Raw genomic sequence first — 12,573 nt, forward strand, 5'->3', positions numbered from 1 at the left:
AAAATCTGTTTGACTAATATTTCAATAATCCAAGTCAATCCCAGGGGTCAAACTCCAAATAGAAATGATTTCTCTGGAGATATATCAATGAGACATTGACATATTGGAGGGATTAAGTGCAAAACTAAAACTAGGACTTGTTGTTTTGTAAGCAAAATGTGCAAATTGCTCCATAAAGTGCATAATAAGGAGTCGATGGTAGTAAAGGCTATTACATGATCTCTTACGTAAGACTATACAATCTCAGAATCGCTTCTTGAACACTCATTTTTTTGTACGATCTCTGAGTACAACCATCAGCAAATGTCATAAAATAGTAATTGTTAATAGACTCCATGGGAAGTAAAAAAGCTATTATATTTCTAAGGGCAAGTATAGTGATATCACATAGTGTTCATGAGTCGCATTTCCTATCAGCTCCAAAGTCATTGTTAGTTATTAGATTCCCTATTGTGCAATAATATAGATCCTCTCCTCTTCCCTACTTACTCAACCCTTAGCTAATCAGGCAACATTGATTTGGGGGGGCAATGCCTCATAAATAAGAGCTCAGCATGACACCGGGATAGAAAGTAGGACCCTGGAAGGTGATGATTGCCTCCACTCCTATGGGATACAGTGTTACATTTAAAGAGATAGCACAGCACTGTGGATGAGCCAGACACAGACTCGCAGATCTAACCTTCAACAGTTCCTGGCAAGATGCTCAAGTACAGGACACACAAAAGAGGCAAGTCATCTACAGAGAGGAAGAGGCAACTGCTTCAGATCAAATCTGTAAAACACCATCCACCACTGCCTCTGCTGTTTGCAATCTGCTGCCTGAGCTCCCTACAGCTTTCCTCAGGTAAGAGGCTATCACCTTTAATTACTGATGTATAACATCTGCAACATAGCAATACAAACTATCAATGTAATTAAAACTTAATGTCACCTTCAGCTACCGGGATGACAAGCAATGAATGTAAATAAAATATTCCCAAATTTAATTCTGCAAAAATATCCCAATTATGTTGTGTTAGTTTATGTATTACTGCATAATTAACTTGTATTTGATAGGTTGTGTAATATTTATATCAAATTAATTTACTGTCAGGTATTTACATGGCACAAAATAAATATTTGGCAGGATTGGAGTCACTCATGTTAGTCTATTGGTCTCTTTATTTCCCACATATTGCATATTTCACTAGGTATGTGCTTATTATAGAGGAGAAGCAACAAAGTAATGTGATAAAACTCAATTAAGTATGTAAATGTAAAAAAAAAACATATAAAGTATTGTGATTATAAAGAATGTTAAGAGTTTTTCTGGTTTTAACTGAGTACATTGTATTTCAGTTCATCTCTGTGTTTAAAATATGTTTGCTCTCAGTTAATGAGAATATGTTTGCATCCATTCAGAAGCAGCAAATCCATATATTACAGGTCTATCCAGTCTCGGTACTACTTTACATCTATCTCTGCAAGTTTACTACAATGTACATTGTCTGGACCGTAAACAACTGTATGAACTTACGAGCTGAGAGCACTAACTATATTCACTGCATGAAACATTTACTCACAGCAAACTAGTATCTGGATATTAGTAAGGAAATAGCAAAGTATATTAGAAAGTTGTAAAAGTTTCCAATTCTAAAGTGATAAATCATTACCATAATACTGGATGACACTGTACAACTGATTGATTCGAATTTGCTGGTGATTCCCAGTATGTTAAGGAATAATTCCAGTGCAAATGTAACAATATATGCCGTGTCCACACGAACAGTTTTGGAATTAATTCTCTTTAATTAATAATGACCTTTGACAGCATTTATGATTGAATAGGATAATGATTCCTAAAGGTAAAAGCATAAATTTATACTTTCCTGCGACAACTTTTTTCTTGACGTGTTGATAATATCGCATGACAAAATTGCCCATGCTAAGTACATTGCTTTGGAACGCAATATGACAATTTTCTCTGACCTAGGAATGGCGTCTTTTTTTTTTAGACAGCAGTAAAACTAAAATTCAAATCTGCATTGTGATATCTCACAACATCAAGATGACATTATATTGCATGCATGGATACAAAAATGTAATATGTGATTATCACAAATGTAGATTTATGAGGCTGGATCCACTAGGTGCAATATCATCTGTTTTATCTTTTATGTATGTAATATGTACAAGATCTATATCCCATCTATTTATCTATATAGCTGCTGTATCTGTTCTATAAATGTAAAAAAAATAAATAACATATTGTGTTCAAAGCCTCGGCCCGCAATGCAACAAACCTGTTGGGTGCCCACTTAATCTCATTTGGATCATTAATTGTGCTTTTCAAAGATCAATTTCATTTTAATCCAATTAAGCGACGGACCCCATGAGCCAGAGATAATTTTGTATAGCCTTTATAACTCTTCTTTATCGCACCCATCTCCAGGGTGCACTTATTTAGATGACACTGCATTTCATATAAATTCACAGACTTGAATGTTAGCCACTGTGTGAAGTGTAGCCATCAAGCTGTAAATTGTGATCGAGTTGCTAAACATTTCATTTCATCACAGGTTTTCCCCAGTCAGCGGCGCACTATGTGGATGGACTGGATATTCCAGAGAGTGAGGTATAGTTGTTTTTACGAGACTTTCTATAGAAATGCACAAGGAAAAGATCAGTTATAAAATTGCTCCATCTTTATGCTCATGCACACGTCCATGTTACGTCTCCATTAAATATCCGATTTCTTTATGTATATAATTGATTTTTTTTATTTTTAGTTACTTATATTACAAAGTAATGACAATATTGTCAATGTTTAGATTTTTTCGACATTATTGCAATAGAAATAATAGCATTTTATGCTGCCGAATTCATATCTATTGATGGGAAAGAGGACAAAACTATAAATTCATAGCTTCAAGAAACATATATCAAGTCCTGATAAAAAATTATTTCCATAACAGAGCATACAAAAATACTAGTACTAGATTCTAGATTTATTTATGACACAGGAAAAGGAGGCATGCAGCTGTTATGTATATATATATATATATATATATATATATATATACTTGGTGGTCTGCAGATAAACATATCACAGATCTGTCTATCTATCTATCTATCTATCTATCTATCTATCTATCTATCTATCTATCTAACTATCTATCTTTATATGTTTATCTTCTGACCACCCCACGTCATGTCCCTTACTAGCAAAGGACTTGATTAAAGGGTTTATCCAGGACTATTTTTTTTAACTATGGGCCTAAAAACTAACAGGCAGATAGTTACTATCTGCCTGTTCAACCCAGTGCCAGCTCAGAGCACTCACTGACCACTCCTGCCAGTGATTCAGCTTCTCCACGTCAACAGAGCAGCTCTTCTTCTTCCATGCTGCTCTGTCGACAGAGCACAACTGCTGATGTGATGTTGACTGACAGCCGACTCCACGCATGGAAGCAGCATGGAATGGACTGTCGATCAGCATTACATTGGTAGTCACGACCTGTCAACAGATTCCCCCTGTGACTGACTGCAAAGGAAAGCTGAAAGAGGTAGGGACCTATGTCCAATTTCATCAAGAGCATAGAACAACTGGGATCTTGGATGTTGAGCAATTAGATGCCACAGTCAATAGAAAATGCAGATTCAGGGGTTAGATGGGTTTTCATGCCAGCTATGTGTCTAATTAAGGCCTCCTAGCCTGCCATAGGCAAGCCCTTATAGGACCCCTGTCAGCATCATGTAGTATAATATAGCACATGGCCAGGTCCCTAGTGGGACTAAAAATTATTAAAAGATAGTAAAAAAAAGCCTAAATAATCAAGTAAATGCATTATTTGTTATAAATAGGATGTAGAAACCATGCCAGAGTTTCTATTTTTTTGGCCCCTTGCAAACTGAAATAAAGAGATCAAAACATTAAATGTACCCCCACAAAAAACAAACAAGACCACATAAAACTCCAACAATGCTACCTTTTTTCAAGACTAAGAAAAGGTGAATCAATAAATTACACATTTTTAAAAAATATTGGCATTTAGGCTATGTGCACACATTGCGGATTAGCCTCAGGAATTTTTTTGTGCGGATTCTGCATCTCTTGGCAGAAAACGCAGGTGCGGATTTGTCGCGTTTTTTGTGCGGATTTTGTGCGGATTTCTTGTGTTTTTTACCCCTGCGGATTTCTATAATGGAATGGGTACAAAAACGCTGCAGATCCGCAAAAAAGAAGTGACATGCTTCTTCTTTTAATCCGCCGCATTTCCGCACAGAATTTTCCGCACCATTAGCACAGCATTTTTTTTTCTCATTGATTTAGATTGTACTGTAAGTCACTTGCGGATCTGCAGCGTTTCTGCACGGTAAAAAATGCTGCGGATCCACAGGAAATCCGCAACGTGTGCACATAGCCTAACAATAAAAAAAAAAAAAAACCTACCGTGTATACTCGAGTATAAGCCAACCCGAGTATAAGCCAATGCACCTAATTTTGCCACGGAAAACTGGGTAAGCTTATTGACTTGAGTATAAGCCGGGTATGCATTGTCCCCTCATCCCTGTCCTGGTATGCGTGGCTCCCCCGTCCTGTCCTGGTATGCATGGCTCCCCCCGTCGCTGGCCTGATATGCGTGGCTCCCCCATCGCTGTCCTGGTATGTGTAGCTCTCCCCGTCGCTGTCCGGGTATGCGTGGCTCCCCCGTCACTGTCTGGGTATGTGTGGCTCCCCCCGTAGCTGTCCTGGCATGTGTGGCTCCCCCTGTAGCTATCCTGGTATGTGTGGCTCCCCCATAGCTGTTCTGGTATGCAAGGCTCCCCCCCGTAGCTGTCCTAGTATGCGTGGTTCCCCCTGTAGCTGTCCTGGTATGCGTGGCTTCCCCGTTGCTGTCCTGGTATGCATGCCCCCCGTAGCTGTCCTGGTATGCCTGGCTCCCCCCATAGCTGTCCTGGTATGCGTGGCTCCCTCCATAGCTGTCCTGGTATGCTTAGCTCCCCCATAGATGTCCTGCTAAGCGTGGCTCCACCCGTAGCTGTCCTAGTATGCGTGGTTCCCCCTGTAGCTGTCCTGGTATGCGTGGCTTCCCCGTTGCTGTCCTGGTATGCATGCCCCCCATAGCTGTCCTGGTATGCCTGGCTCCCCCCATAGCTGTCCTGGTATGCGTGGCTCCCTCCATAGCTGTCCTGGTATGCTTAGCTCCCCCATAGATGTCCTGCTAAGCGTGGCTCCACCCGTAGCTGTCCTGGTATGTGTGGCTCCCCCCGTAGCTGTCCTGGTATGCGTGGCTCCTCCCTCATAGCTGTCCTGCTATGTGTGGCTCCTCCCATAGATGTCCTGATATGCATGGCTCCACCTATAGCTGTCCTGGTATGTGTAGCTCCTCCCCTGTAGCTGTCCTGGTATGTGTGGCTCTACCCATAGCTGTCCTGGTATGCGTGGCTCCCCCCCTTCCATCCTTGTATGCATGCTTCCTATTACAAAAAAAAACAGCAACATCCTACTCACCTTCCAGCATGCCCCTGCAGCATTTCGTTGGTACCGGCTTCCAGTTGCTCTTCCTGTGCTGAGCAATCACGTGGCACCACTCATTAAGGCAATGAATATTCCCTCCACACCTATGGGAGTGGAGATGCGTGCATATTCATTACCTTAATGAGCGGTGCCACGTGATCGCTCAGCACTGGAAGAGCTGCTGTAAGCCGGAACCAATGAGATGCATGCGAGGGCACGCTGGAGGGTGAGTAGGATGTCTTATGGAAGCAGGCAGGTGCGGCTGCGGGTGTCACTGTTTGCGCTATAAGAGAAATTAATATTAATTTTTCTATAGCAGCGGGCACAGGCTTTAGCCACAGCCGCCGGCTCCTGCCTCCTGTGACCCGCTGCTTTGCTTCTCCCCTCTCCTGCCAGCTTTCTGGGACAATTGACTCATGTATAAGCCGAGGGGGGTGTTTTCAGCACAAAAAAATGTACTGAAAAACTCAGCTTATACACAAATATATACGGTAATTAAAAAAACATCTTTTCAGCTAAATTGATTTGTAAAAAAAAGTTAGGACTTTTGAAATACAAAAATGATGAAAAAAAGAACAAACTAAAAAAAAGTAAAACAAAGAAGATAAAGGCTATGCATGTTATGCACATTTTCATGTTGGATGAAGCTTTAGTAGAGTATGTTATCTTACTAGAGAAATGAATACTTGTTGACCATCTGTGACTACCAGTTGTGCCACTTCACTTTCCTTAAAGGGGTTGGCCACAACCTGAACAACTTCTTTTTAAATTAGGTAATCGCCTTTGTAAAAAGAAAAACACACCAGGTGCTCACGTCCCGCACATTGTTAGGCTACGTGAACCCTGAAGCCAATCAACAGCCGCTATTGGGCTGCTGTACTCTTATTTCCTGCAAACGAACCTCGGACCAGTGAAATAAATGAAAGCGTAGCATCTCAATAGCGATTGGCTGCAGGTCTCACAAGCGAACCGAACTTTGGACTAAAGTTCGGATGAACCCGAACTTCCACGTGTCTGCTCATCTCTACTTATAATGATAGGACATCGTTCACATGAGGTTGGTTTGTGATCTATGGCTATCAGATCTTAGTGAAATCAATATTCTTATGTGTTAAAATACTTATCAATTTTTTAATAATTAGAAAACCATCCATTTTGGACTTAAATTCTCAAACAGGATGTAGGGTTTTTCCATTTGTTTGGTAGCAAGGAATAAAAATTACACAATTTAAAATTGGAAAGATTTTAATGTAGAAGAGCTTCCCAAAGATTTTTCTGGAACTAGATGTTGAATAAAGAAAAAAATAGGTCGTACATTATAGACCAAAACTGGACCAACCATGGGCATGACCACCAGATGTGTAACATATCACCTTGCAAACCATATCCACCGAAGAAGAGAGGTCAGTAGAATGGAACAGGCTTAGAAATTTGAGTGAGTACCATATACCATCTCAATAAAACCAATTCTATAGATAAGGTATTGAACGAATAAGACCAAGCCAATCCCAATCTGCTGCCTCTTTGGTTGTGTTCCAGCATCAGGATCTTTTAAACAATGGTCCATCTATGTCCAATTCAGGATTTTAAAAAAGGGGAAACCAAAAGTATCAGTGTTGGCATACTGTAATTCTGAAGTTCTAATTTTGAGGCACATCACATACTTTGTCATGAACTGATTGAGGGGTGGTCTGGATATCTAATTTTGACCTTTGATGAGTACAGTGGCATTATTGCAGAACGTTTCAGCAGCAATTCAGCAAATATTGACATGGAAATCCTCAACAGTAAATCCACACCAAATCATGACTTTGCTGTTAATTTCCCTGTGGAAAACAACAGAAACTGTAAAATAAGAAAAAACAGCTAACCTCACCTTCCCTGTTCTGTATGAATAATATATACAGTACAACTAATCTCTGCATTAGCGAATAGGTGACAGATTTTGACAACCATGTGTCATTGTGCTGAGATTAGGATTACACAAAATATGGGTTTAAACGGATATTAATGTTTTACAGTATTTAAAGTTGCAACTTATCATATGTCAGATATATTTTCCTGCCTCCTTTTATGTCTAGAGACTTGCCTTCTGCTTCAGTCAGTGGACAGCACTTTCAGATCAACCCCAGGTAAAACCATAAGAATGAACATATGTAATGTATACTGTGGGTGACATTATTATGTGTGACTTTGAAACAGACACTATACCGTTCCTAAATTCTTTATAAGGCAGTTACCATGCATATACAGCCTGTTATTGTATATATTCTTAAAATGCGCAACCTACGTAATACTTGTAACAGACGACCTTTACAATGATGAATCTACCGAAAACGTCTCTTTTGGTTTTCTTCATCAAAGTATTATTCAAGTATAGTATGGGTGCCAAAATCTAAGTCATGTGCGTGTGATTTCCGTTTTATGGACAACATATTACAGGGACAAGACTTTTCTACAATTGGTCTAAATGTACTGAACATTTTTCCAACCATTTGGCAAAAATAGCAAAACCAGAAATACAGAGACTCACCATTGAGACTACTGTATTCATGAGGTATGAGTTCATAGTATTCATATACCAGAGGTGTATTCGAGTTTATACATGACAGTCACTGGTGAAAGGGGCAGAACGAGATGGAAGGAGCTCACCCATCATGAATCTAGTGGTCTGAAAACTAGGAATTCGCTGTATTTTGGGTTATGCTCTAATATCTAGTCAGCACAAAACATATTGTGCTTTTCTGACTAACATTCAACGGGAGCACAAGTGCAGCTAATTATCACTATCATCACATGTTCAGTATTTGGTGAGGTTTTTTACCTCAGTATTTGTAAAACCAGGAGTGCTGAGCAGTCAGAGGAAAAGTATAATAGAAACCCGTCACCACTTCTGTATTTATCACCCACTCGTGGTTTTGGCTTACACATACTGAGGTAAAATACTGACCAAATACTGAACATGTTAACATGATCTGAGGCCAGTCTCACATGCCCAGATAATTCCGGTACCGGAGTTATCCGTGTCCGTGTGCTCACGTGGCACATCAGTGTGGCACATCAGTGTGGCACACGTGCGGCAGCCATGTGCCGCCCGTGTACTGCCTGAGGACCACACGGACCGTGCAGGAGAGACAGCGCTACAGTAAGCGCTGTCCCCCTGCGTGTGGTGCTGAAGGTGGCATTCATCTCTTCTCCCCTGCAGGAGAGAAGAGATGAAAAATCAAGTTTTTTTTTTTTTGTTAAAAATAAAGTTTGGGGGTCACCTCCCACCTCCCATCCCCCGTGCCCCCGCCCGATCGCAGATAAATACTCACCCAGCTCCCGCGATGTCTCCTCTCAGTGCCGGCAGCTTGTCTTGTGTGAGCGGTCACGTGGGACCGCTCATTACAGTGATGAATATTCGCATATTCGCATAGTATTGTATATAGATGACAAGTGAGAAAAGAATCGTAACTTTTCTTGATGAAAGTCGGACCGATTGTTTTTTATATGCTTGTGTGAACCATGAACCTATTTTACTTTTTAATATATAGGACCAGGGAACCAGTCAAAAAATCATATATGAATTACCCTTACTAAAAAGATACTTTTATTGTTAAAATTTGGGACAAACAGACAATAACCAATAAATACCAGAAAAAACCAACACAACCAAAAACTGTGCTCAAAAACTAACAGAAAAAATCAAGAAACACTAAGGGGGAAAAAGAGTCTAGATGCCCCTAGCTCCCGCAACTACAATGATCCCTGCCTGACTGCGGAGGTTGGCACCCTTGGGGGAACGCTGTGGCGCCCCCGCTCCTCGATGGCTGACCCTAAGGGTCCTGATGCACCCTACCACCGCTAGTGAAGAGCCTCTACCCTCAGGCTAAAGGGTCCTCTCACACTAGACAGATAATTGTCTACGCTAGGGAATAGCTAGGTCCCCACACACATGATTAAAAACTGTATGAACACTTAGCGCATACATTATTGGGTAATCAATGAAATACCGCTCAGAGAGTTAATTTGACAATCTATATGGTAATGATACCCCTTTCATGAATATCACCAAGATGCTAAATACTGTATATGGATACGTATAATACAAGGAAGTACTATAGCTGATTATGTACCTATTTCCTTAATTCCATTTGCTGCATCCTAAGGTGCTGCAAACCCAGACACATTGCATCTATATAGACAGATTAGATATAACTGTACTCATCTCAAGATGCACTCGCGGTATTTTCCCAAAACGCCATTCCTAATTTGCGCCTCGACGCGTTTCACCCTTTAAGGCTCATCAGGAGGCCGATAACGTGATAATATGTGTCATAACTGATGATAAGTAACTTATCATCAGTTATGACACATATTATCACGTTATCGGCCTCCTGATGAGCCTTAAAGGGTGAAACGCGTCGAGGCGCAAATTAGGAATGGCGTTTTGGGAAAATACCGCGAGTGCATCTTGAGATGAGTACAGTTATATCTAATCTGTCTATATAGATGCAATGTGTCTGGGTTTGCAGCACCTTAGGATGCAGCAAATGGAATTAAGGAAATAGGTACATAATCAGCTATAGTACTTCCTTGTATTATACGTATCCATATACAGTATTTAGCATCTTGGTGATATTCATGAAAGGGGTATCATTACCATATAGATTGTCAAATTAACTCTCTCTGAGCGGTATTTCATTGATTACCCAATAATGTATGCGCTAAGTGTTCATACAGTTTTTAATCATGTGTGTGGGGACCTAGCTATTCCCTAGCGTAGACAATTATCTGTCTAGTGTGAGAGGACCCTTTAGCCTGAGGGTAGAGGCTCTTCACTAGCGGTGGTAGGGTGCATCAGGACCCTTAGGGTCAGCCATCGAGGAGCGGGGGCGCCACAGCGTTCCCCCAAGGGTGCCAACCTCCGCAGTCAGGCAGGGATCATTGTAGTTGCGGGAGCTAGGGGCATCTAGACTCTTTTTCCCCCTTAGTGTTTCTTGATTTTTTCTGTTAGTTTTTGAGCACAGTTTTTGGTTGTGTTGGTTTTTTCTGGTATTTATTGGTTATTGTCTGTTTGTCCCAAATTTTAACAATAAAAGTATCTTTTTAGTAAGGGTAATTCATATATGATTTTTTGAACCATGAACCTAACAGCTTCTTCACACGTCAGTGATTTCTCTCGTTCACAAAAAAAGGTCTGAGTTTCATCAGTGTTTTTGATCAGAGTGTCATCACAGTTTGGTCAGTGTGCCAGTTTTTGCCATCAGAACCTGGTCAGAGTTTCACCAGCTTTTCTTAGGCCGGTTTCACACGTCAGTGGCTCCGGTACGTGAGGTTACAGTTTCTTCACGTACCGGAGACACTGACACACGTATACCCATAAAAATCAATGCACCTGTGCAGATGTCATTGATTTTTTGCGGACCGTGTCTCCGTGTGCCAAACACGGAGACATGTCAGTGTTCGTGGGAGCGCACGTATTACACGGACCCATTAAAGTCAATGGGTCTGTGTAAAACACGGACCACAAACGGACGGTCTCCGTTTGCAGTCCGTGTGCCGTGCAGGGGACAGCGCTACAGTAAGCGCTGTCCCCCCCACTGGTGCTGAAGCCGCGATTCATATGTTCCCTGCAGCAGCGTTTGCTGCAGAGAAAATATGAATAATAGTGTTTAAAATAAAGATCTATGTGTCCCCCGCCCTCCCACCCCCCCACCCCCTGTGCGCCCCCCGCTGTTCAGAAAATACTCACCCGCTCCCACGTTGGCTGTCACTCCTTCCTCTCTGCCCCGCGCCTTCTACTGTATGCGGTCACGTGGGGCCGCTCATTTACAATCATGAATAGTCGGCTCCGCCCCTATGGGAGGTGGAGCCGCCTATTCATGACTGTAAATGATCGGCCCCACGTGACCGCATACAGGAGAAGATGGGGCCAGACCAGGAAGCCGCGACAGCCAACGAGGGAGCGGGGGAGTATTTTCTGAACAGCTGGGGGGCGCACAGGGTGTGGGGGGGCGCACAGGGGGTGGGAGGGCGGGGGACACATAGATCTTTATTTTAAACACTATTATTCATATTTTCTCTGCAGCAAACGCTGCTGCAGGGAACATATGAATCGCGGCTTCAGCACGATGTAGGGTACCACACGCGTGGGTACCACACGCTCCGTGTGGTACCCACTCGCCATACGGGCGGCACACGTGTGCCGCTCGTATGGCCTACGTGAGTTCACAGGCACACGGACACGGATAACTCTGGTACCGATTTATTCTGGTACCGGAATTATCTGGACGTGTGGGACAGCCCTTAGATGAAAAAAAGCTGATAAGAAATGGACAACACACAGATGGCATCTGAGCAATCTGAGCACTGAATAATTTTTTAATGGTCCATAGACTTGCATTTGCAAGTTTGATACAACACTCCCATCAATATCGGACAAATCTAGGTGCTTTTTTAACATGACCCTAGGAACAAACTGGATATGTGAAATATCCCATAGACTATCATAGACACGAGTGCTATCCATGAAAAACACGGATTGCACTTTTACAAGAAAAACTGACATGAAGGAGCCTTTATACTATGTTCCCACGATGAGTTTTTGATGAGTTTTTGACACTGCAGAATTTCTGCACCTATTATTTAAATTAGGTTAACTTGCTGTTTTTCATTGCATTTTTTTAACACGCGTTTTTATTATATTTTTGACGCTGCTTTTGTTTTGTCTCTTTTTGGTGCTTTTAAGTTTTAAATAAAGTCGCTTTATTTTTTAAACATATTGGTATTTAGCTTTGACAAATCGTTATTGATATACTTAAGTGTGGATTACATGCATTTTGATGCATTTCTTCTGTAAAAATGCATTTAAATGCACGTGCATTTTTTACCTGCGTATTTTCCTCATCTAATGCAAGTCTGTGTGAAAAATCCATACAGAAAACTCAGCGCACCCATAAGAGAAATTGACATGTTGCGGATTTGAAACACACAGTTCAATTTCTGCACAGTGGGCATGAGCTTTCTATAAATCCCATTCACTTTGCTGGAACTGTAAGGGTATGTTTCCACGGTCAGGAAACGCT

General features: G+C 41.5%; 1 protein-coding gene across 4 annotated transcripts in view; it reads left to right on the top strand.

The window, feature by feature from the left end:
- Positions 1-574: 574 nt before the first annotated feature.
- Positions 575-12,573, top strand: part of NMS (neuromedin S) — a 103,610-nt gene continuing 91,611 nt past the window's right edge. For 3 of the 4 annotated variants that reach the window (XR_013223926.1, XM_077296610.1, XM_077296611.1), the window contains exons 1-3: positions 575-847; positions 2,562-2,617; positions 7,585-7,635. Coding sequence is in view for 3 of the 4 variants with exons in the window: in XM_077296610.1 (XP_077152725.1) it covers positions 703-847; positions 2,562-2,617; positions 7,585-7,635 (252 nt within the window). In the remaining variant the exon portion in view is untranslated. The remainder of the gene's footprint in view (positions 848-2,561; positions 2,618-7,584; positions 7,636-12,573) is intronic. The other variant, XM_077296612.1, reaches the window with a different exon arrangement.

The sequence above is a fragment of the Ranitomeya variabilis genome, chromosome 3 (assembly GCF_051348905.1).
Source record: "Ranitomeya variabilis isolate aRanVar5 chromosome 3, aRanVar5.hap1, whole genome shotgun sequence".
In the NCBI taxonomy this organism is placed as follows: Eukaryota; Metazoa; Chordata; class Amphibia; order Anura; family Dendrobatidae; genus Ranitomeya; species Ranitomeya variabilis.